This window comes from Rhinolophus hipposideros, assembly GCF_964194185.1.
Source record: "Rhinolophus hipposideros genome assembly, chromosome: 25".
Taxonomy (NCBI): domain Eukaryota; kingdom Metazoa; phylum Chordata; class Mammalia; order Chiroptera; family Rhinolophidae; genus Rhinolophus; species Rhinolophus hipposideros.
The window spans coordinates 17302333-17327182 of NC_138071.1; the positions used below are offsets into that span (position 1 = coordinate 17302333).

Genomic DNA, 24850 nt, shown 5'->3' on the forward strand with positions numbered 1-24850 from the left:
ATTATGCCTGAGAGATTTGTCCATGTTTGTGCGTTTAGACATGGTTTGAAAACAAATTACATTTGTTTTCACAGAAGGAAAAAAAATCTTATAGGACTACTTTGTTTTGCATGTGATTGATTCTTTCCTCTTAATCTGTCCTATTCTCTGTCCTGATTAGAGGTTGAAAGCAAAGTAGGAGAGAGTACTCTTCATTGATATTCCAATGTGGTAGAGTTGACAGAGAGCCTTGATTTAGCACATTAGAGGACCACTGAGCATGTGCGAGCCCCAAAAACTGAAAAGTCACTCTCCTCCTATAATTAGTTTTTAGAGCTTAGAGGGCTCTTTGGCACCTGGGTGAATATAGACTCCAGTGCCCTTTACACTGAATAAAGGTTATATTCCCTTCATTACTAAATGAGGCCTTTTCCTAGCCTTGTTTTTTAACTAAAAAATAAAATGTATTATTTCCAGGCTTAACTTTGGATAGAGGGGAAAAGAAATAGGTCAAGCCAGGGCTTTAATAGAAGAAAAGAAAAATAGCAAATATCCTTTTGTTCCCAAAGAAGCTGAAAGCAGGCTTTCTAGCCCATTGTCTTTGCACCTGTCATATATATGTATATATTTATTCTTTTGAGACTGATAAAAGCAGCCCTACTTTCTAGAGATGTAATTAACAGAAGGGATAAGGAGTCGGGAGAAGTAAAGAGGATGGGGAGGGGTTGTCTAGGAGTTGGGGAGGCCGTGTGTATTAGAAAGACTGTCCTTAAAAAAAATCTATTAGCCCATTTCACTCAGGACTCCAGAATATCAAAGAATAAGAATCATTTTTCTAGAGCCTTAAGAGGATAGTGTGATTGGCAGGACCAGAACCTAAGTTTTCAGGTGATACAAGTGAAAGACTGTATGAAACCTACAAATTAGTCTTGAACTCTAACAGGCAGAAAGATGAAGGATAAAGAATTACGATCCTGGAAAGATTGTGCCATCTATCGCAACAGTTACAACAATCAGTCAACAGTGCTTGGCACTGTTCAGCAACGTTAGGCGTTTTCAGGTACTGTTCTTCCCATTGAACAGATAAGGAAACTGAGGTGCAGAAAAATTAAGTTCCCTCAGTACACAGAGCCACGATGTGATGTAGCTAGGTGTGCTCAGCAGGCTACCACCTACCACTATACTAATGTCACAAACACTTATCATATAGGTGCTTTTACTCTAGATTTAGTGTGTTTTCATTGGCATCCATTGTATTGCAGTTCATGTATTACATTGTTGCGAGTTATCTCCCTCCGTTTTCAATTCCAGGTTCATAACAAAGTATCCAGCTATTGGGGCGAGGAGGGGACAGTATATTGAACCCAGGAATGTAGGGGCTTTAAAACTGATTGTCTTATCTTTACTCTTGAGTTTTTGTTTGTCTAATCGGAGAAAAGAAAACAGAAAATCATCATTATTGAATAGGCAAAGGAGATAACACAAAAGGAATGACAATATGAAAATGATATAAAATAAATTATGCAGGTTTCAGATAGAGTGTGATACAGTCCTGAATAGGGAAGAGAGACTACAGGACATTTTCAGCTATGTTTAGTTTTTGAGTTACGTAGAAGATAATCTTTTATTTCGAGAATCAAATGAGGCATATGTGTATTAAGACTGTGTTTTGTTGTGTTATGAAATTATCAACTCAGTATGATTAAAGAACAGCAAAATATTGTTTTCAAAAAGCAAAGTGATTCCTAAGATTTTGTTTGGCCTGAATTCTATCTATATTAAATGCTTGATGGAAAAAAAAAAAAAAACCTAAATAAAAGCACAAAGCAGGTTTGCACTTTTACCTTCTTTCTTTTGAACCGTAATCGTTTGTGCATCACAGATCCATAAGTGTTGAATGAATGCAACTGAATTGAAAAAGAGAAAGCATCACCCACTCTTCAAATGAAAAGGACAAATGTAAGGAATTGTGAGCCAAATCCCCTAATTGGAAGGAAATGCCTTCAGCGGCTCCTTACGTGTCACGTGCATAGTAACATGTTCTTTTGGATGCTCAGGCCTGAGTTCTAATTCTCAGCACTGCCATTAACTAGTCAGTTTCATTTTGTTTTTCCCTTTGGTTACACCCCTTCAGTTTCTTCATATAACTGGAGATTAGACAATTAAGAGACGCAGAACCCCAGTAGACCTAGGAATGTATTTGGATATAAACACAGTATGAATAAAATAGAGCACACATTTTCAGAAAAATTCCACCTGGAAATTTAAAGGCTTCTCAAAACAACCTAAGCAACAGCTATTAAAAGGTTCCAGATAATCATAACTGTTGAAGGACCGTTAGATAAATTTGAAGGAACAAGTAAAAGATCGAGTGCCGGAAAAAAAGACTTTAGCTTGAACAAAATGTTTATTAGAATGGAGACATTTATGTCACTCTCTGTGCATGCTTAATATGACTTTAAAATACAATTAGAAATGGAAAGATGAATCAGAAAACATGAATGTATTAAATAAGTAGAAAGGGTAGAAAATACTTTGCTAAAATGTTCTTTTTCCCTCAGTTAAACAAGATGAAGGTCATGGATAGAAGTAGGGCAATGCCAGGCAAGATTGGATGAGAAGCAGACTTAAATCTCAAAATTAAACAGAAAAGACAGGTAATTAACTGGAGACTCAGCTACAAACATATCAATTAATGTTCAAGAAGATTGAATTAGGCACTTTGTTATTATATCAAAATAATATGACTCTTAGTAGCATGATTGGCAGGAAGTGAAAAAAAAAACAAAAAACCTTAACATCTCTCCTATACGTTACATAAATGCTGGTCTATTTAGACAATTAGTTGAGGATTGTAATTATCTGTTAGTATCATATAAAAGTCACTCTAGAGTGTTTTCTACATTTTATTTTTGTTTGACTTCAGGTCATGCAATTTTTTTTTTTTTCCACTTCAAGGTACGTTTAATACCATTCCTCTTTCTCTTATTTGGAATCTTAATAAAAGAAAAAATATAATCCCTCTAATTTAGTCCCACTCAGCCCTTCAGAAAGTGAGGCTGATGGTGACATCTGTGCCATTGTGGAGAAAAGGACATCTGCCATCTAGCCTGGGCAGGGGCAGGAAGGGGTGTTCCTGAGACGGGGTGACAAGCGGAAGCCCCAAACCACTGCTGGAAGGAGTGTGCAGCCGTCCTACTTACCCAGCCGCCTCTATGGATGGCTGCTCTCTTGAGGCAGGCTTCAGTTCCCTTGCCGTCTCACCTGACTTTCTTTCCCTATTGAACTTTTCCAGGTTCCCCGTCCATCCTGCCCTTTCCTCCCTACCTCAATGTCTTCGCCTTGCCCATTCCTCTTCCTGGAATGCCCTCTGCTCGTCCCATGCCCACCTCCTCCTGTACCTGCCCGGTTCAGCTTTTCAACATTCAGCTCCAGCATCAACTCTTCCCTGAAACCCTCTCCCCTGGACACCTCACCCTGCTTCCCTCCTTGGTTAGGAGCTCCCCTTGTGGGGAAAGTAAAACAAATAAGCATTTTAGCTCTTGCTAGAGGTAAAGATGTGTAAACCTTAGAGAGAGAGATTAATATAAAAACGAAACATTATGTAACTACATTAGGAATGAGCAAGGGGGATATTTGGGGGTGACGGGAGAGGACATGGTAATCTAATTAATTTTCACCCATCTATTGACCAAGAGGTCGGAAGAAAATGTCTAAAATTAATATGTCAACAAGCAGCCATTTCCACAGATTATAAAGCAAGGTGGCTATAACCACTGGAAGAATTAGAAATAGCTTTGTTTTTAAAGTTACAGGTGCTTCTTTTGGGTCACAGGACTAAGGATGGGGAGGATGGGACCGGGGGGGGGGGGTCACTGCTCATCATTATAGGTGATTTAACCATGAGTAATATTACTTAGGTTTTAAATTTATATTTGCTTAAAAAACAATGTCCACACATCCTATGGTTTTATTCCTGAAAAAATAAAAGCTTAAACTATTTTCACTTTTCTGCCAAGTTTATTCAAAGTATTTACTCTTCTCTGTAGTATCTCATGTTACCCCTGGGGTTCCCATCTTTTTTGTCCTCCTCCTAAGATCCCCACACTCCCACCCATGCCTCAGTTACTTCTCCCTCTCTGCTCCAAGAGAGCGTCCTCGAAGATGTGATATTTAGATGCTAAATTTGGGATTATTGCCTTTGCATGAAATCAGTTGTTTAGTGCCTCTGCTCTTTGACTAGTTTCTTCAAAAGGACATTGTAGGACAATTTGAGAAATAACCAGAACGGTCAATCAACTGGAATACTCAGACAAGGAAGTTCAGTGCTGGATAAATTTTGACTTTTAAATCTGTAATCAATCTCGGTTGTTGAAAAACCAAAGTATATGTTCAATTTATGATAAGTAATTATTGGTTATTTTAATCCTGTGTATGGACCATCTGTTCTGAAGCTTAAGAAATGTGCTTTATGGAAAACTATTATTATTTGAATAAAGGCATAATTTGTAGTGGCTCCTGGCAGGAAAACTGCATCCTTCTGGGAGTCCCAGCACCTACAGAAAAAAAGCCTTGTACCTTATTGTTTGTCTCCACTGTTGCTTGAAAATATCCTAAAAAGAAAATTAAGTGCCAAGCTTATTTGAGTGGCTAGGCTAAAGAAAGACATGTTCATGTTATAAGCTTAACAGCATTTCAGTGCAATGTTAGCCCAAGTGGAGTGTCTATGGGAACTTTGAGCAGATGCTATCAGCCTGAAAATAATGTGCTGTTTCAGTGAGCTCTTTGCTTGTTGTTACCTCGTATCGATTTTCATGGGCTCTTTCACAGCCTTTACTCACCCATCCATCAGTGCACTCCCCTACTTGGTACCAAAAAGGGGTACAGAGTGTGGAGAAAACCCTGAGACTGAGGCTTGCATTCCTTCTCCACCTGGTCCTTAATTCTCTGTGTGTCTTTAGTGGGATCCCCTCCCTCCTCTGCAGCTCTGTCCTTTATCTGTAAGTGATAACTTTTGATTTTAGAATTTATAGGCTGTTTTTTTTAGTGAGTGTGTGTCTGTTTGTTCTAACTGGCATATTAGGTCATATTTAATGTCTAGTAAAGGGTTTTTATGTTGTGTATTTACACTTTAGGTTGCAACCTGTGTATGATCAGTACTCCTAGTGCACTCTGTCCGTTTTCTGGAATTTTGGGTATAAGTATTTTTTAGCTACTCCTAAGCATTCTAGTTTTAGTATGTTTACATTTACGGCATTTTTTTTTCTCATCATTTATTTGATGTCTCAGAATCACAACCTTCAATTTTAAAGCTGTTTTTATAAGAAAATGTAGTCAACTCTTTGCTGATTGTTATTTTTTAGAAAAACATTGTCATATAAGCAGAGGGTGCCTGTAAAGGCTTATGAAAGCAAGTTCCTAGATCAAGTCAGTATTCAACACTGATATCCAAGGTGTAGGGTTAATGATGAGAGCGTTTAGCTGGGATCATTGGTCTAGCATTTTGGTGTTGAGTGCCAGGCGCAGAGTGAGTCACACAATAGTTGTTCAGTAAATGCTTGTTGAGTGAATGTATGTATGTCTGTAGTCATGTACTACTTGATATACAAGTAATGGATTAAATAAGAAGGGTAGCGCAGAAGTCATCTTAGAATATAGGGTGTGTAATAGCGCAGGCTGCCGTAACACAATACCACAGACTGGGGGGCTTAAAGAAGAAATTTATTTTTCAATCCTAAAGGATGGGAAGTCCCAGATCAAGGCACCGGCCAATTCAGTTCCCGATAAGGGCTGTTTTCCTGGCTTGCGAAGGCCTGTTTTCTTGCAGTGTCCTGGTATGTCACAGACAGAGAGATGGAGAGAGGGAGAAAGGGGGAGAGGGAGTGTGAGAGAGAGAGAGGGAGGTCTCTCTTCTTATAAGGGTACAAATCCCACAATGAGGCCTCCCTTTCATGGCTTAACTACCTCCCAAAGATCGCTTTTGTGATTTAGGGCCTCAATATATGAATTTGTGGGGGGGTTCATTTCAGTCTAAAGCAAAGTGCAAATACTTAACTGTTTGCCTAAAATCTGAGCTGTCGTTTTATGTTAGCGATTGGAAATTAGAGAGAAAAAAGCTACCTGTTTAATGTATAGAATGTACTGCTAGTAATACAGACAGAAGAACAAAAGTTGTGCTGCAGGGGAAGAAAAATAGCAAACCTAAAACTCTAATTATAGAGAAAATTTGAAGAATTTCTTGTCACATGACATGCAGTTCTGAGTTCCTCTGGTTCTGATTAGTTTCACTAATCTACACCAGTCTCGTCCACTCCCTCTCTTTTTCGTGACATGGAATCCGTTGATAGAGGCTAAGCCCGTTACCCAGCCGACACCTGAATTTACCTGTTTCTTGGTGATTATATCCAGATTGAACGTTTCTGTCAGAACACGCATAGATGATGTTCCGTGTGTCCCGCTGCATCCCGTCACATAAGTCTGCCTGTGCCCTTGCTGGCACTGCCACGCTTGCCGTTTGGTTGAGGTCATCCCAGCCAGAGCTCCCCATGGTCAGGTGCATTTATTTCCTTGTGTGATGAACTAGTTCCCTGGGGGCTGATAACTTGAGACCGTGTGATTTTCCTATTTTCTACCAACCTTTCAATCAGTAGTTTTAGCATCTTTGATGAACTTTGCCTGAAACATGTATTTGCCGACATTCTTCTGTAAAAACCTTCTCCTCTTCCTTCTCTTTCCCTCCCCTCCCCCCTTTACATCCCCGTCTCATTAATGGCTTTCAGTTAGTCACTGCTTTAGGTGTAATTGGGAAGAAAGCCTTATGAATGGAAGACGGGTGGTAAATGAATCAAAAGTGTTTCGACGGGACGATGCAGGACTCTGTAGTACCCTTAGCTCCCTCACATTAATGTAGACACTTGGTGGAGAGTCAATCTTTGTGCTGCCACTTCTCAACAATTCAAGTGTTGGAAGATGATCAGGCTTGGTTGCAAATACTTTCATTAGCCTACCTACATGTTTCCTTTCTATTACACGTTCAGGATGGGAGAGTTGGGGGCAAGTAGCTGCTTTCGTTTGCCAGGAAGGCTCAGAAACAGCAAGGAATTCCAGCCTTGCTAACCTGTGATTGTGTGAAGCAATTCCATTTACTCGGGTCCACGCTTGTAACAATTTGTTGTAGCCATTGCTAACGTCTCACCTGCTGGAGCCTGCATGACTTAAGAACATGACTAAAGTAATGGAATAACTGGCAGCGATGGGCATTGTGATTTTTTTTTCCTTTTAGGAAAGAGTGTTCTTGTGTCTCCCGTGGTTCCTTTCTCTTAGTAAAAGCTCTCTCTGCATATTTTTCTGAGCCATGTATAGGTGACACATCCTGTGACAAAGGAACAAACTTGAAACATAACTATCCCCTTCATCCCTACATTTAAAAATTAATTTCAAATGAAGACTGGCATGGCAGGCAGCTAACTAAATGGTCAGAGGATCAGGCCACTAGTGGAAAGTCTTCTGATCGTTGGTAAACCCAGCCCATGGGTCCAGCGGACCACCTGCTAGGGGACGATTTGTGACCCAGCTGAAGCAGCGCGTCTGTCCTCAGAGGAGGTGATGTCCACTCAATCCACCTTTCTCACCAGCCATCCCTCCTGTTCACTCAGTCACGCATCCTTCTCTTGAACTTTCAGAATTCTCTCCTGTTGAATTTAAGAGTTTTGTGTCTTCCTTCTCTCTGCCCCACATAAACACTTGAATCGTTTGTAGATTGTAAACATATCAAGGAGCTATAAGTATTGTTTTCCCATAGAAAGCTTTTGATTTACTTTATTGCTAGGCAGTTGCCCATCAGTCAAGCATTCTGGTCTTAAAAAGTTGGAACATGCCTGCTGTTAGGAAGGGGCTCTCCTCTGAGATTGGACAGGTCTGTGATGTCCCCCCCGCCATTATCTCTACTGAACAGTCGGGTGTTCAGGAAAATCCGATTCTATGAGAGAAAGCAATTTTATATGTTTTGGGGGCAGGGGAGCTATTTGAATTCCCAGGCAAAAGGAAACAGTACTGCAGCTCATGAGAGGCAGTGTGCCTTGTAATCACGATTAGTCAACTAAGAGCAGACCTGAATCTGAGCCCAACTTTACTATAGCGTGCAAATGAGCACATCTTCCTCTGTGTACTTCAAGTGCTCTATAAAATGCCTGATAAATGGTTGCCATCTTTGGGAGAACCAATCAAAGAATACATTCACAGAGCCAGGAATACGCTAACACAGTATTTTTCAAACTCTGGTCATGGCAGACTAGCAGATTATGAAATCATTCTCATGGGCTATGAACCCACTACAGGAGCTAGAAAAGGGCCTGGGTGATGGTGGGTTCCTAGTAAAAATCTCCTAAAGAATTGATGACTCAAGAATAAAATGACAAATGGCCTGGTTAGAAAATGAACAAAGAACAGAATTGATATATGTCTCTAAAGAAGACATACAAATGCTCAATAAGCACATGAAAAGATGCTCAATATCATTAGCCATCAAAGACATGCAAATTGAATCCAAAATGAGATATTACTTCACATCCACTAGAATGCTTATGATGAAAAAGAAAAAGAAGACAGGTAATCAATCACAAGTGTTAGCAAGGATGTGGAGAAATGGGAACCCTCAGCACTACTGGTGAACACGTAAAATCGTGCAGCCATTTTGGAAAACAATCTGGCATTTTCTCAAAGTGTTAAAGGTAGAGTGACCATATGACCCAGCAATTCCTCTCATAGGTATATATAACTATGAAAAATGAAATCATATATCCACATAAAAATTCATATGTGAATGTTCACAGCAACATTATTCCTAATAGCCAAAATTTGGAAACAACCCAAATGCCCATCAATGGGTGAATAGATAAATAAAATGTGGTCTCTCCATACAATGGAATATTACTTATTAATAAAAGAAGTGAAACACTGCTACATTTTTGAACATGGATAAACCTTGAGGCCAGTCAGAGAAGACAACATATTGTATGATTCCCATTTATGTGAATAGGAATCATGTATGAATGTCTAGAACAGGGAAAATACAGAGACAGAAAATGAATTGATGGTTTCCCAGGCTGCGGGGTGGAGATTGGGGATAAGAGCACAGTCTTCTTTTTGAGGTGATGAAAAAGTTCTGAAATAATTGTGGTATAATTGCACAACTGTGACTATACTAAAAGCCATTGAAATGCACATATTTATAGGGTGAATTATATATCTCAAACTGTTACTTTTTTTTAAATGTCCATGCCTGAGCCCCACCCATGACCAATTAAATCAGAATTTCTGAGGGTGGAGTTTGGCATCAGGCGTTTTGTTTAAGCATTCCTAGCTGAGCTTTTAATGTATAGCCATCATGAGTTCTACTGGTTTAGACTAACTACCAAGATCCCTCTCAGTGCCGGAACACCATAAATTCACCAGTCTGGTGTTTTGTGCCTGTCCTAGAGAGCCACCTCAATTAAAAGCACGAGGGAAAGAGCTGGTGGCCACCCCCACCACACACACCCCTTAATTAATTTCTCTGGCTGTCATCTCTGAGTGGGTAGGAACCCAGAAACCCCAATTTCCCTGGGACCAGGGAAAACAACGAATATGTTTTTAAGTCTCAAGCCGATCCCGGGAGAAGAGAAGTTGCTGATGTTTTACATACTCACCTTGACTGCAGAGAATACCCTGAGGGCGCTCCCCGCCTCGGCACAGAAGGTGGAATGCTCAGTGTCATCTAGCCAGTCAAGAGCATTGCACGGTTTTGAATGGGCAAAGAACAGTGGGCAAAGAAAGCCAATGAGAAACGCCCGATCGTGGTTATTGAAGGCAGAGACCAGTTTCTAAAGAGAAGCAATTACTTACTAAACATAAAAGGTAACTACACGTGATAGAGTGATGAAATGCACATGCATGAAAACCATGAGAGATAGATTTGGTGATGAGCTTTGGCAGTTTCTAGGAAGACAAAAATACAATGGTAATCAAGATAACTGGCCTATTTTATTACTTCCTCTTTATGAGGGTTTAGCCAAGATCATTTTAGAGAAACAGCTTTTGAAGACCTGATTAAAAAGAATGGTACTGCCCCCGTTATTTTTGGCATAAACAAATTAGGATTGGAAAGTGCTGGAGATTGAGCAGTTGTAAAAGGCGGAAGTGATAAAGGGGAAGTGTCACTGTCACATCGCATAAGGATGAGTTGGTATTACTAGGAATCTAGGTAAGAGGACCCGACCTTTTTAAAATAACCTTCATCAGTTTAGGCTCTGACAGATGATGGCTAGGTGATCTTTACAGGTCACCTTGCCATGTCTCAGTCTGGCTACCTGTACAGCAGAACTAATTAATCCCCATGCCAAAACGTTGACTCAAGTCCCAGGAGCACTGAATATGCTCAGACGTCCTCATGACGGTAGGTCTCGTGTAAGTCAGGGTCTAACATGGAAACAAAAACCACTCCCAGTGTTTGCCTCCGAGGGGATTTAATGTAGGGAATTGGTGACACAGGGTAATGAGGATGTGTGTCAAATGGGACATAAAGATCACCCATAGATTAGCAAGAGCAGGGAGCCACTGCCTCCCACGTTCGACCTCGACTGCCAAAGGGAGGAGGCATTTCCTGGGGCACAGAGGTGCCCACGGGGAGTTGGGGCGTGGTGGGAGCTAGAGCCTAGGACATGCATGCCTTGCTGGTGCTGGAGACATCACTGCAGGGGGGGTGTAGGGAAGCCCCAGCGTGCCCTCTCCCTTTTGCCCGTCAGTACCCAACCATGGCCTCAGTCAGGAGCCTGGAAAACAGCTTACACGTCAGCCCGCCATCTCCCAAACACAGACCAGAGAAGGGGAAGGTGTGGAGTAGGTTTTAGGGCAAATAGGCCTAGGCCTTTCATTATTCTGTATTCACACCTGCATTTTAAGACTCCGTACTTCTGTTTAACATAAGGTAACAGTGCATCACCTAAAGGCATTCTGCCCTCTCCCCAGAAAGGGCAAGTCAGGCTCCTCAGTCACGGGACTCATCTCAGGTCGAAGGTCTTCTCAGTCTTCCTCCTCTAGTCGCATGTGATCACTCACCCTGAGTCCCCTGCACCAAATGGGCCAGCTAATCACGCCCAGCTGCTCATTGGAAGTAGTAGGGGAAATAGCACCTCACGCCCCCTGGGACGACCTGTATTGTTCTTGCCCTTTTCCTGTTCTGTTCTGGATGGTAGGGGACTGGCCCTGTTGCAGTGTGTCCTAGGCTCCTGGGACCGTCACCTCTCCGTCCGGTTCAGCTCTAGGAAGCAGTGGGGTGATGTGGGGGATGGGGCAGGCAGAGAGAGAGCATGGTCAGTCTGTGTGTGTACGCTGTGTGATCAAATACAGCACAGACGTGCAAATCAAACCCTGGCAAACTCCGTGATGTTCCCCTCCTAAGCACATTCAGCCTGCTGAAAGTGCAGATTTTGTTTTTCCTTCCTATAATTTCAGTGGATAACAGAATTAAAGACTAAATGGAGACAATTTTAGGCATCTTTGGCAAAATTCTGAATCTTCAATGAATTCTTGTCAGACAGACCTCTGTAAAGATTACGATTGTGCAGTAAAATGAAGTTAAACAGAGTTTACACTCTTGGCGAAATTGTCTTCAATGCAGTCTCGTCCGATCAAGCTCTTTAAAGCTTATAGTTGTGTGGTGAAGTTAAGCGCGACGGGTTTAACATCCTTCAGTTTCATAGGCTTCTCTGTGAGCATGTTGGCCTGCTGATGATAAGGTGAAGAGTAAGTGAAATTCAGATGGAGAAAGAGGAGGCAGGGCTGGCCCAGATGCTGGTGGTGGTCATTCTGGCGGGGGGGAGGGGCCTTCAGTGGACACTGACCGCATCTGGAGCCAGCCCGGAGCCACCATCCAAATCAGCCTCAGACAGACCACTCATCACCTCCCAGTTTAGTTTTAGTGACTGCAGAGCCCACATCTTCCCATTTTGTATGCTGAGATTCTCGATGCGTCCATTTCAAAGGTTTTCTTATCTGTGGTAGGGTTTCCAATTGTTGTTTTTAATGAAAAGGTAAACGTGTTCTTTGGAGAAAATGTAGAAAATATGAGGCACAAAGCATGGTCCAGTCACACAGTTAACATTTTGATATATACAAGGTCTGACAATAATTTTGAGAATTTGTTACAAGGATGTTGCTAACCTTTTTTGATATCAGAGGGATTATTCATTATGAATCTGTACCAACTGGACAGTTAACCAAGTTTACTATTTGGAAGTGCTGAAAAGGCTGCGTGAAAAAGTTACACAACCTGAACTTTTCGCCAACAATTCATGGCTCTTGCATCACGACCATGCACCAGCTCACACAGCACTGTCTGTGAGGGAGTTTTTAGCCAGTAAACAAATAACTGTATTGGAACACCCTTCCTACTCATCTGATCTGGCCCCCAATGACTTCTTTCTTTACCCAAAGATAAAGGAAATATTGAAAGGAAGACATTTTGATGACATTTAGGACATCAAGGGTGATGAGACAACAGCTCTGATGGCCACTCCAGAAAAAGAGTTCCAAAATTGCTGTGAAGGGTGGACTAGGTGCTGGCGTCAGTGCGTAGCTTCCCAAGGGGAGTACTTGGAAGGTGACAGTTCTGATATTCAGCAATGAGGTGTGCAGCACTTTTTCTAGGATGAGTTCGCAAACTTAATTGTCTGACCTTGTAAATATCCAGTATTTTTGTAGTTCGTATAAATACATAATTATTTTCTTTTTTAATATTATGCAGTTCATACCATTTTTTAACAGCTTATTTTACTCAACTGTATATCACGGCTAAAAATAAACTATACCCAACATTTTTCTATGACATCAAGTATTTTCTACTATACAATTTCTGATGACTGCATGCTTTTCCACAGTATCTATATACCATAATTTATTTAATAAATTAGAGGGTTTAGAAAAAAATCTGCAGTCAAGCAGCTAAAGCCATCCCCTCAGTGTTATTGGAGCACATAAAAACCATCCACCAAGCTCTTTGATACACACAAATCCTCGAAGGAATGCTTTTATGTGTGTGAAAGGGTTCTAGCTGTCAATCACTTATTCTTGATGTCATGGTTTCTGTGTTCTCTCCAGGTTGTTAGGGGATGATTATGGATTCCTGTCAAATGAGATGTCTACTATGCATTCAACATGAGGCAGTTTGTATTTTTCTCAGTCTATTGCTCTCCCTTCGGAGGTTAAGTAAATCTCGGTGAGCCAAAGGGAAATGCGGTACCATCTCCTGCTAGAGGCGCACCACAGATATGCCCTGGGCCCCCTGATCCCAGCACAAGCAGATTAACCATCTACAGAAATACATTTGTCTCCATTGTCACATTCCACCCAGGGTCACACCTACGTGCACAAAAATGGCTCCAAGCCTGTTTTTCAAAGCTGGTTGCCTCCCCTGTTGCTTTTTAACCACGTTGCTCACAGGCACTTTTTGTGTTCTATCTATCAAAGGTGATTAAGGGGTCTGCGAGAGTTGGTATGTAAGGACAGATTAAGAAAACTAAATATTTACAACTTGACTGAATGACAACCAAGGGGAAGATATTATAACCGTCTGCTGGGCTGAAATCATGGAGGAGACATTGCCTTCTATTTCTCAGTAACTCGATTTTAGGGATATCTAAATTCAGAGGTTTTCTGAGGATGACATCACTTATGCTAATTAGGTAATTGTGTCAGTTCGAAATTACATTTAGCTGCTGGTAGCAGAAGCTTGGAATATCAGTGGTTTAAGCAAACAAGGTTTTGTCTTCTCTCCTATAACATGAAAGCCAGAAGTGTATTGTCAGCTGCATGATGTCACCACTGCACCCATGCCCTCCTGTCTTGGGCTCCATCATTCTCAGCATTATTTCCATACTCAAGGTCACCTGATGTTTGACAAAGCACTACTGCAGTTTCACTCACCATGGCTGTGTGCCAGTAAGGGGGAGGGCAAAAGTGGCCCTTGCCAAATAATACTGCTTGGAAGAGCTTCCTGGGAAGCCCATCTGCTGATTTCAGTTGGTATCTCATTGACGACCACATCTGCAAGAGGGGCCGGGAGACTGTTTTATTTGTTTTTAGGTTGGGTGTCTGGTGACCCCCACAATATCAGTGTCCTTTTACTAAGAAGGCATGTGATCACGGATGCTGGATAGGCAACTAATGGTTTCTGCCACAAGAATTTACCTCTGGAAGATTTTGAGAGAAGTCTGGACTCTGAAACACAGTGGCATTGTGTGATGTCACAAGGTTCCATCTGTAATCCTAGCCCTTGAGATCTGATTTATTTACTTCTGATCACTCTTTTCCATTTCCACTCATTCATCATAGCATACCTCGGGTTGACACTTAAGCAAGCATCTCAGCAGACCTAAGAATAATAATAGCTGCAATTTACTAGCTTTCACCAAGTTCCATGCACTGTGTTATGCTCTTAAGGTGGGTGGTGGGATGTGGGTAAGGGTAAATGAAAGTGAGACTCACCATGAGTTGCTAATAATTGGCCCGGAGTAATGGCTACAAGGGGATTTATTATACTCTTCTCTCTTCTTTTGTGATGACTGACATTTTCCCAGTAAAGATTTTAAAAGCCATCTCATCTAGTTCTTGCATTACTTAGGTGAGGTCAGGGGCGATTACCATTATTCCCTAAGTCATAATGCTCAGGGATGGTAAGCAACATCACACGGCAAGTAAGTGGCAGGTTCAGGATTTGGACCCAGGGTCACCTGACTGAAGCCTGTGCTCTCATCTAAGCCTTACCACTCAGAGGAAGCATGCTTCCCTGACAAGCAGCCTGACACTAGTTTGAAAGGCAGACTTCAGGTACCACCCCGGCACCTTTTATTAGATCCCCAGGGAAGGTTCGTGTGCACACCCAAGGGTCCTGTGTCCCACCCACTGCACGGCGTTGCCTCTGTGGCCAGGACCTACCCAACCCACTCAGCTGATTAGGACTTTTCCTTAAAAATGTAACCTGTTGAACACGAGTCATTCCTTGGTAGCATAAACATTTTTAATAAGCATTTGATTCACAGCAGTTGTTTCTTTCAACCCTGAGTGTCTGCTGGGCACTAAGTGCCTGGTGTCAATTAAGTATCATTGTGACTCTGTGTCAACTATTATTAATCACTGCTTGCTTGAAACTTAATCCAGTTTGTTCTACTTAAATAAAGCCCTTGCTTCTGCTCACTGGAGGTGTTTTGACTTGTAAAAGCCTTGGGACTTAAAAAAAACTCTCCAGGTGCCCGTTCCAACCTCCACCGGCATCAGCTCTGCTTACCCACCGCTGTGCAGCTTTCCTGAAAAGACAGGCCTTTTCTCCCTAAGATCCTCCGTCATCTTTTATCATTTCAGCCCTCGCTCTTTTTGAAAGGAAGAGAGCTGTGGGGATTAGACAACCTGAATCCCAGCTCTGCCACTCATGTGTCCTGTTGGCAAAACAATTAACCTTCTGAGCCTTCATTTTTTCATCTGTGCAGTGACTGTACCATGTGGTCTCTAGGGTCCCTTTTGACTCTATCCTCCTGTAACCCTGCATAACATGATTTGTCAACCCTCCAAAACGTTATGAAGACACCAGGCTCTGTGTGAAATCCACCTGACTGTGTTTCTTTCCAGTCAGTAAAAGGATCCCAGCATTGATTTTTACTGGTTTCTCTTTCCAAATAATGAATGCCTTGATGCTTTATTGTTTGTTTGCCGCAGATCCTTTTTAGAATAAGTGAATGAGTGAATGAGGCCTGTCATCCATCTCAACTATCGTCTGCTTTCTTAAAGATGCCCAGCCCTCTTTGCTTTTGAACATTTTAAAACATTTTCCAAATGCCACATTAATTTGGTTGTTTCATTTAACAACAACCTTCAAGCAGAGTATGTATCTAATACCCTAAGCTGTTCCTCTGCTTCCATAGCAGGAGAAGAGGCAGAGGAAAAGCCCCTAAGAGAGCAGGCATCAGAGCTATCCCTAGGGACCATCAATGTATGGGTCAGGCCTCTTCTGGTTGCTGTTGAAGGTACAGGCGTCAAGGTCACTTCCTTCTTCTTCCATGAACTCTCCTCCTACTGGAGTAATTTTAAGCAGGTGTATGGTAGTTTTCTCCTAAAATCCAACGAGCAGAAATAACATGCTGTGTTACAGTGATTATAACCACTGTCCTAGACTATAGATTATAACTACTGTTATAATCTATATGTCCTAGATTATATGGACCACTGTATGTCCTAGATTATAACCACTGTCCTAGACAGGTCCGAAAAGGTCTGTCTAGGACTATTGCCCACCCTATTGCCCATCCCTACCTTTTCCATGCTGTATATCAAGTGCGTTTCCGATTTGTTTTTCAGGGCAGCCTTCGGCAAGGAGTCCGAAGTTCTTATTGGAAACCTGGGTGATAAATTAATCCCCGCGCAAGACGTCCTGCGTGACGTCAGTGACCTCAAAGCCTTGGCCAACATGCATGAAAGCCTGGAATGGTTAGCAGGTCGAACAAAGTCAGCCTTCTCCAACCTTTCTACAGCCCAGAGTAAGTATCTGGTCGGGGAGCTATTGTGGGGACAGCTGAGGAGCTAGACCGAGTACTTCCTCTTGAAACGGGAGTGTCCTTGTGCCTGTCACCGTGTGGGGACGTGTTCAGGTTGTCGGAAGACCTGTGCCAGAGTTCCCCCTGTGCTCCCCCTCCCTAGCTTTGTGATTCTGCAGAAGGAAGTGACCTTGGCTTCCCTGTGTGGAGCCTGGGAGGCCAGAAATGGTCCGTGTTCACATAGCTTGATAGTAAACCTTAGAAACAGAAAGTCACGTAAGACTGAGCCGCTGTGTCTCAGGAACAGAAAGCAGTATCTCGTGTCCCACTCACAACTTCTCCAGGGTAGAAGCTGTCTTAGAGCTCTTAGTCGAGCACAGGGCTGATGTTTTCATTTTAACGGATATGAAGTTAATGAACAAGTGTTTAAAAAGAGAATAATAGAAGTGATTAAGGTGCTAGAAAATAGAGAATATGAGAAAAACAATTCTGAAAAAGAGATTGCTGAGAGATAGCTTAATTCTAGATTTCAAGAAAATCAAGTATTAGGATATGAAATAAAAATAGTGAAGGACCAATGACTCAGAGGGGAAAAACTTGAAAACTTGAAGGGCACGTAAACTTTATTCAATAACTATAAATACTTTCTGAAGGCATTAGTTCAGGAGTATGTGTTAGACGGTTATAATAGAGGCAAAGCAAAAAAATGATGTGAAGAAGGGATAAAGGAGATGGCAGATAGGAATGCACAAATGGAGAGAATATGCACAAGCAGGCCAGAATAAAGCAAAATAACAGCAAGAACATCAAAGAAACAAAATCAGCTCTGGCCTTAATGTTAGAATTTCACTTTTCGAAGATTTTTGGAAGGAAAACGTTTCCGTTACTTGGAACGTGAACTTCAGAGTAAGTTACTATCGCTGTCCTTTGAAAAGTTATAATTACTTGATTCACCATGGTTTCTAGGGCAGAGATGGAAGAGATATGGTGACATTCACAGAGGTAAGTGACTCTCTGACATTCAGCCCCCACAGGCAGAATCAGTCCTTGAATGTTCACCACTTAGGATCTCATGCTGCATGTGGAGCTGTCCTGAGAGCCAATGGAGGGGGTGGGGGGAAGGGATGGAAAGGGGATGGGGGCATTTGAGGGAGATCATACACCGTGCTTTAGAAAGCTTCAAATACTATTTATTTTGTGTTTATACTTTTTATTATTTAAAAATACTACTTTTTATCTGATGATAAAATTACACATATTTATTCTCATTCTCTGAATCTGTAAGAATAGAAAATGTACCCACCCGTTAAGGAGGGTTTGGGCCCCGTGTTGGATCTGAGCAGACTGTCCCATAAGTAGGCATCCTTGAAAGTTCCTCGACTTTATAATCCCGTTCGATCGGGCCATCTGTCACAAGCTGTCGTCTAAATTATCCATTTTATTTCCCAGTGCCACCCCACTTTCCAAAAAAAAACCCCAAAAGGGTCAGAGCTAATTTCCCCTTAGCTAATTGCAAAACAAACAGCTCTGAAAAGGGACCAGATGCCTCTTTTCTGACATCCTGTGACTCTCACAAGCGTAGGGCTGTCCGAGTAGGTTTATTAGTGATGATTGGAAAGTGTCCTTTCCCTTTGGCAGGCCATCAGCATCTACTATTTAATAATGCAGCACTTATTTCCGGTGGCAGAGCATTCCAGATTTCTTTTCTGTTTATTCTAAAAGGGTTCCACAGGCCGGAGAGCCCACAGCCTGTAAAGCAAGCCGCTGAGGGATTCACACAGGCTAACCTGGCATCCACTGTTTCCAAAAAGAGAGAGATGCTCTCTGAGTTATGCTCAGCTTTGTAATTGCACAATTTAGCTGTTGTGTTCATGTCACCAAGACGCCACAGCACAGTTGCCGTCTAATTCATGTCTGTAATCATCCCTGTTACTCTGACAAAGATCTCTGCTGCCGCGCCCGTTAATACTTTGTCTCGTGTGCTCAGTTCCATTTTGTAAGTTGGACCCTCTCAGTTCCTCTCACAATGATTATTCCACCCAGTGAGTGATTTAAGTTACTGTCAGCATTTTGATGATCAGGGCAAAACCCAAGTGAACTGGAATCACTACTCATGTTGTCTTTGCTAAAACAAAGCATCAAGCGGACGTGGTTTGTTCTGCTTACAACAGGCCTCGCTCATCTGTTCTTTGCATTCCCAGGAGAGATGCCCATTGATGTTTATAATTTGAACATGGCGGGGAATTCTGTGATAATGGGTTACTTTGATTCTCCATGTCAGTGTAACTCTAGAAAGGGAACGGGGACAGCTCTTTGTTATTCCTTTGAAAAGTGAATCAGATGATTACCTCCACAAAACTGTTTCCAAGTCTCGAGACCAGGGAGCACGAAGAAAATACCAGCCTTTCGTCAAGCACTCAGTGGATTCTGAGGATGGGAAGTCATCAAGAAAAGATGATACGAGGTTTATTGCTTGTTCCACATCCTGTTAACTGTTATCGTTCAGAATCTGTTCATGTAATGGAGTAGAGGAATTTGGCAGACAGAAAATTATTTTCGTAGCAGAACATCTCTTCACATATTATAGCAAGATTGTCACCCACCTAAAACTTCGGATGCCACACTGAAGTGTACATTTCAGTGATAGAGTAGGGTTGGCCATTTGTCCAGTTGATCATTTTCTTCAACGACAACTTTCCCATCTCTTTTAGTATTTGCCTAACTATCACTCTGCCCTCTTTCCACTTAAGAGTCTCCTCACGTCATGTAGATCCTGACTGCCATCCTACCCCAGTCCACAGTTCCCACTCCATTTCTTCTGGTAGTCCCCCTGCTCAATCTTCCTTCAAATCTTACTTTACTTAAGATTTTTTCCATTGAAAGTCACGGCCAGTTGCAGGAAAGGGAATGCATTGATTCATAAAACTGGTAAATCGGAAAACTTCAGGTGTGGCTGGCTCCAGAGGTTCACAAGACAGCCTCGTGTCGCAGCTATGGGTACACATCTGCTCACACTCTCTTTCTCCTTCCTTCCCTCTCCCTGTCTCTGGGTATTTCCTCTTCATTGTTTTCCGTCAGAGGGGAGTGCTTTCAATATGGCAACATCCTAGGCCAACACCCTTGGCCTCAGCAATATTTGGTCCTATACAAAAAGAGCATTTTCCCCAAGAGGTTCCGAAACTGTCCCAGAGAGGACTTGGGTTGACCCAACTTGACCTTCTCTCATGGGTTCCTCTGATTTCCTTTGTATATGCCTTGTTTTCTGACTCTTTCTCCTCAGCCATCACTCAGTCTCTGTCTCCCACTCTCAATTCTAGAATTTCTTTCTGTTCAAGATGTTTTAACAAACACACTTTCAGTGAAATGAGGTTCAGCAGGATCCTATTTAGGCTTGGGCCTTCCGGATCTAGGTTTATGCGTGTTTTCCCCCATCGATCGCAGTGGCACCCTTCTAGTAAAGGCACAGAGTAACTTCTGTCCTTTGTAGTACTGTCTTCTGTTTGTGAGAATCCTAAATAAAGACTCTGAGATGAACTGTGATGATAAAGAAAGTTCTCAGCAAAAGGTGACCTACATAAAAATTGTTAGAGTGTATGCAACTGGAACACTAATGATTTTCTTTTGTATTTTATCCAGTTGTTTTAAGGATGTGTTGCTTTTAAAAACAGACTACAGAGAACAGAAAAGGGCCTCCCGGGCTCATTTTCGCCTGCAAGGCTTCCTCAGGGGGCCGTCCTGTCTGTCTTGGATTCTGTAGAAAGTCTCCAGGATTAGAGATTCTAACATTTTCTTGATTATATATTCTGCTCTTTAAGCAAACGTACTATCTATTTGTTATTGAAGTCCCTTGGCTTCCATCTAAACTTCTTTCCTCTGTCCTGTTCTTCAGGAATTAAATGTTAAATATCTTCTCTTAAAATACTTGGTTGAGCACACTCTCCTGGCCCCTCCTGGCCATCTCTGGGTGTGAAAGACTTCTGGCCTGAAGATCCAGTCAACTGACATAAAATGACCGCAGCTGCCATTTTGCTTCTTTCAGACTTGGCTGCTGTCCTGACCTTTCGCCAGTCACTGCACGGCCCTCACACTTTTCAACAATTCTAGCTCCTAATAGAATTCCACGTGTCAATTCACTGAGGAATGCTGGGGTGTCTGTTGTGATAGGGCTCCTGGGATTGATTTTATTAAATAAAATTTCTATTTTAGGATAGATTTAAAGTCACAAAGATAGTACAGAACTCCCGTGTATCTCCCTATTGTTAACCTCTTACATTCTCTACAACTAATGAACCAATATTGATACATTATTATTCACTATTCAGATTTCCTGAGCTTTTATGTAATGTCTTTTTTCTGTTCCAGGATCACATCTAGGACACCATAATACATTTAGTCATTATCGTCCCTTTAGTGTCGTCTAGACTGCGACAGCTCCCTAGACTTTCCTTGTTTTGACGACCTTGACGGTGAGGAAGAATACTGGTCAGATAGTTTGCAGAATGCCCTTCAACATGGGGTTGTCTGATCTCTTGCATGACTAGACTGGACTTACGAGTTTGAGGAAGGAAAACCACAAAGATAAAGTGCTGTTCTCATCACATTATATCAAGAATAACTCCTATCACTGTGATTTATCACTGATGATGCCCTGGGATGGACTTTTCTGCCTCCAATTGTCCTAGTCCTCTCTAGACAGTTCTTCTGAATTCTAGATCGACTTTCCACTTTCCTGCCACAAATTGCTTTTGTCTGTTTATCTTTTTAGTGCCTATTTTTTTTGTTCACATGACAAATATATCTGTAATACACCCAATGTTTGAACAAGTTGAATAGCTGCTAAAAAAAAAAAGTAGTCGTCCACCTTCAACAATTATGTAGCTGATATTGATTACAATCTTATGGGTCTGTAAGGCTCTGTGTGGGAGGAACTGTTTATTCTACCCTGGGCCACTACTTCTCAGTTGTCACACGTGCTAAACAGTCCTTAATAAATGTACACAACCATTTTATTTCAGACAAAGCCATGCTGCGATTAAGAGTCACACAAATTTTCTTCACTAGTTATAGTCTTATTTTAACCCACTTACATTAGGCTCTAATGTGCAATGTTGACTCAAAGCCTGCAAGTGAAACTTGCTTCCTGAAAAATGTCCTTTTAGAGTAGCAGTTCTCAACTTTGCTGCACTTGAGCTATAACCAGGTGGGGAGCTTTAAAAATATTACTCATGCTGAAAAAGAAAAATACTGATGCTGGGCCTCACTCTCAGAGATGTTCCTGTAATTGTTCCAAGGTGCGGCCTGGATATCCCCAAACCAATCAAATCAGTGGTTGAGAACCACTCTTCTGAAGGGTTGGTTCTCAGTCTTGGCTTATTTTAGAATCACCTGATGAGCTTGTGGTCACACTGTCTGGGGAAGGTCCCCACTTGCCATGCTTGTTAACACTTCCTCAGGCAATTTCAACGAATAGCCAAGGTTGAGAACGACTGATTTAGAGCCCCCACCCCTGTAAATTTGTTCTTTAATTTATCATTTTATTCTCACAAATGAGAATAAAAATATCTCTAGCCAAGACCTCATGAGACATTGTCCTATGTCAGCTTTGCTTTTGTCAGTCCATTAAGCGAGAGTTTTCCCTGTCATAATTTCATCTGATTATTTTTAATTAAAACTCCACGCATGGTAATTCCTCTCTTGCTTCGGTATTTACAAGTTTCAAATATTTGTAGACTGTTATCAGACAGCTCCTCCCCAGACATTTGCTTAGCCTAACTTATTTAGTTTCTCTAATCATCTTTCCGAGGCTAGGCTTTCCATGACACAATCATTTTTTTTTGGGGGGGGGGGGTATGATTTGTGATTTTTTTTTTTTTTAAGCTGAGTCTCATTCTGTGGCTTCACTCTTATCATTCTTCTTCTTCTGTTGGTGATAACTTCCAGAGTCACTGTCGTTGGTGAATTTCATGATTATGCTGTTTACCGAGAACATTAAATTGCCACTGGTATTATATCTTCTTTATTATTTTTCTCACCCATTGTCCAACTCTGAATTTGTTTCGATCTCATCTAATTGATACTACTTCTACTTTTATATGAGCCTTTAGCCCTTTTTAAAATAATGTCCAAATATATTTCCATTTGATTTTGAAGTCAGGCACACGTGGGGACAAATCGGTCCAGTTATTGTATCGCCGTAGGGAAATTATTTAGCCTTTCTGAGCCAAATAGTTTTTCTTAACTGTTAAGTAGAAATAATGATGCATGCTTGTCGGGTCGCTGTAACTATTGCATGAGATAATGAACATGGCGTCCTTAGCAGTGTGTGACACACAGTAGGTACTCAGAATGGGGTTCTTGGGTTCACCACTATGACTCTATCCCTGGAGCTCTCACTCATTGCGCTCCTCCCCTCATGCTGGGTTTTCCCCTCCTCCCATCCTTTCAAGCTACTCTTTTATATCAAGTCTCATAGTTGCTATTAAAACTCTGTTAACATCTGTACTCCTGAGCCATTTCTGGTAAATCATGGCCGTCACTCTACCAGAGTTCCCAAATGTAGCTGAGGTCGCGGGCATGTGCCTAAGAATGGATCAGCATCTGAAAGTCACCTCTGTCTACAAATTGCCCATCTGAGAAACCACGGTTGAGTCTCAAAAGGAAACCTTTGTTCTTCAAAACTGTGAAATGAGAGCCCAGCTATTATTGCAAAGCACACCAGAACCAAACCTAGTTCCCTTTTTGTTGGTCAACTGCTCATCTGGAGCATGCATTGTCCTGTGGTGAGTACTAGTAGGAAGCAGTACCTCACCTCCCTCAGCAAGGACGTGTTCATCAATTGTGAAGCTACACGAGGCTAGTGCTGTGGGCATTTCAGTGTAATTATCGAGTTTCAAGTATCTGCCCATAAAGAATTCTGTGGCTTTGTCTTTGAAAGTGCCAACATTTGTATCCGTACGGGAAATATTTTATTAAAATATGGTAATATCATGGATGGTTAAGTGTGGTGGCTGGGAGCTTTCAGCTGAATGATTACATCTTCAAACAAAACCACAGAATGGGAACAGGAAGAAATAGAAATGGCATTCCCTGGGAGAAGGCAGAGGCAGAAGTAGTTAGAATGCAAAAGAAGGCTCTAGAACGGCATGTTGACGTTGCAGAGCCAGATTGAGGAGATGGTGGACAGGCTGAGTTACCTGACTTGATACCCCGAGCAGCCCTGAGGAGGAATGGCTACTAGGACAGCAGGACTTGAACAAGAAATCTGAGGGAACTGATGTGGCTGCCAAGTGGAAAAGCTTCTTACAGTGCAAAGCAGTGAAAGATTGTACCTCAAGGCGCTAAATGTGCCATTAAATCTAAGCTCTTATCTAGAAAAGCCCTCGGATAGTTGGGTGCTTTGAAACTTTAGATAAGCCCACTAACCAAAGTGAAACTATGACTTAATGAACTCCTTGGTAGAAAAAGAATGTCTTTTAATTTCTTCACCCTTGAAACTAGTGTGGCACAAAAGTGTAGGTGTGGCACAAAATTCAGTGGGTAGGAGAGACCAATCCTTGACAGGGAAGACAGAAAGAGGATAGAGGATTGGCTGAGATTGAATGGAAGAAATCTCTATCACTCTGTGGGATTGAGTTTAGAAAAATGTTCACAATGTTAACTCAATGTTATGCTTTCTGAGACAGCTTTCTTATTAATCAATGCTGCATAAAGACCCTTTCTAGACTGCCAGTCCCGGGAAAGTGTAACAAAGGGGCAGCGTGTGTGAATGAATGTGTGTGCGTGTAACAGTCCCACAGGAGGCCGTGGTGATGGTAATGACACTCAGCACTTAGAGTGCGTCTCGTACTTTCAAGGACCTTCATAATCATTCATTCATAATCCCCTATTTCTGCCTTAAGGCGTCGATGACAAGCCAACCTTTTATTCTCTCCATTTTATGAAGCATGATCGTGAAACACAGAAGTTTGGCCGTTTGCCCAAGGTTAAAATGAGGCAGTGACAAAATCTAGACTAAACCTGACCGTTCTCAGAATGCAGACCATCGTGTCAGGCAAGACAACATAATCGCCCGTGTCTAGTGTGCCTCAGGTCACCAAACCAGGGGGCCTCTGCCCCTCCCCCAGAGAGGATGCTGTGCCTCAGCTGTCTCCCAAAATGCTGCCCAAGGTGAACGAGATGCTAGGTCCCTATGATGACTGGCATTGAGTGCACTTTAAAGGGGTGAGGCAGGATCTTGATATTTTACCCACTTTTAGAAACTGAGGTGGAACAGCTGTGCCCTCTCCTCCCAAGAATCTAGTTGGGGACCACAT

General features: G+C 41.9%; 1 protein-coding gene across 1 annotated transcript in view; it reads left to right on the forward strand.

Moving 5' to 3' along the window:
- EXOC4 (exocyst complex component 4) overlaps positions 1–24850 on the forward strand; it is a 644300-nt gene that overhangs the window by 523276 nt on the left and 96174 nt on the right. Inside the window, exon 14 of the mRNA XM_081038731.1 lies at positions 16363–16541. Within this exon, the coding sequence (XP_080894857.1) occupies positions 16363–16541 (179 nt within the window). The remainder of the gene's footprint in view (positions 1–16362; positions 16542–24850) is intronic.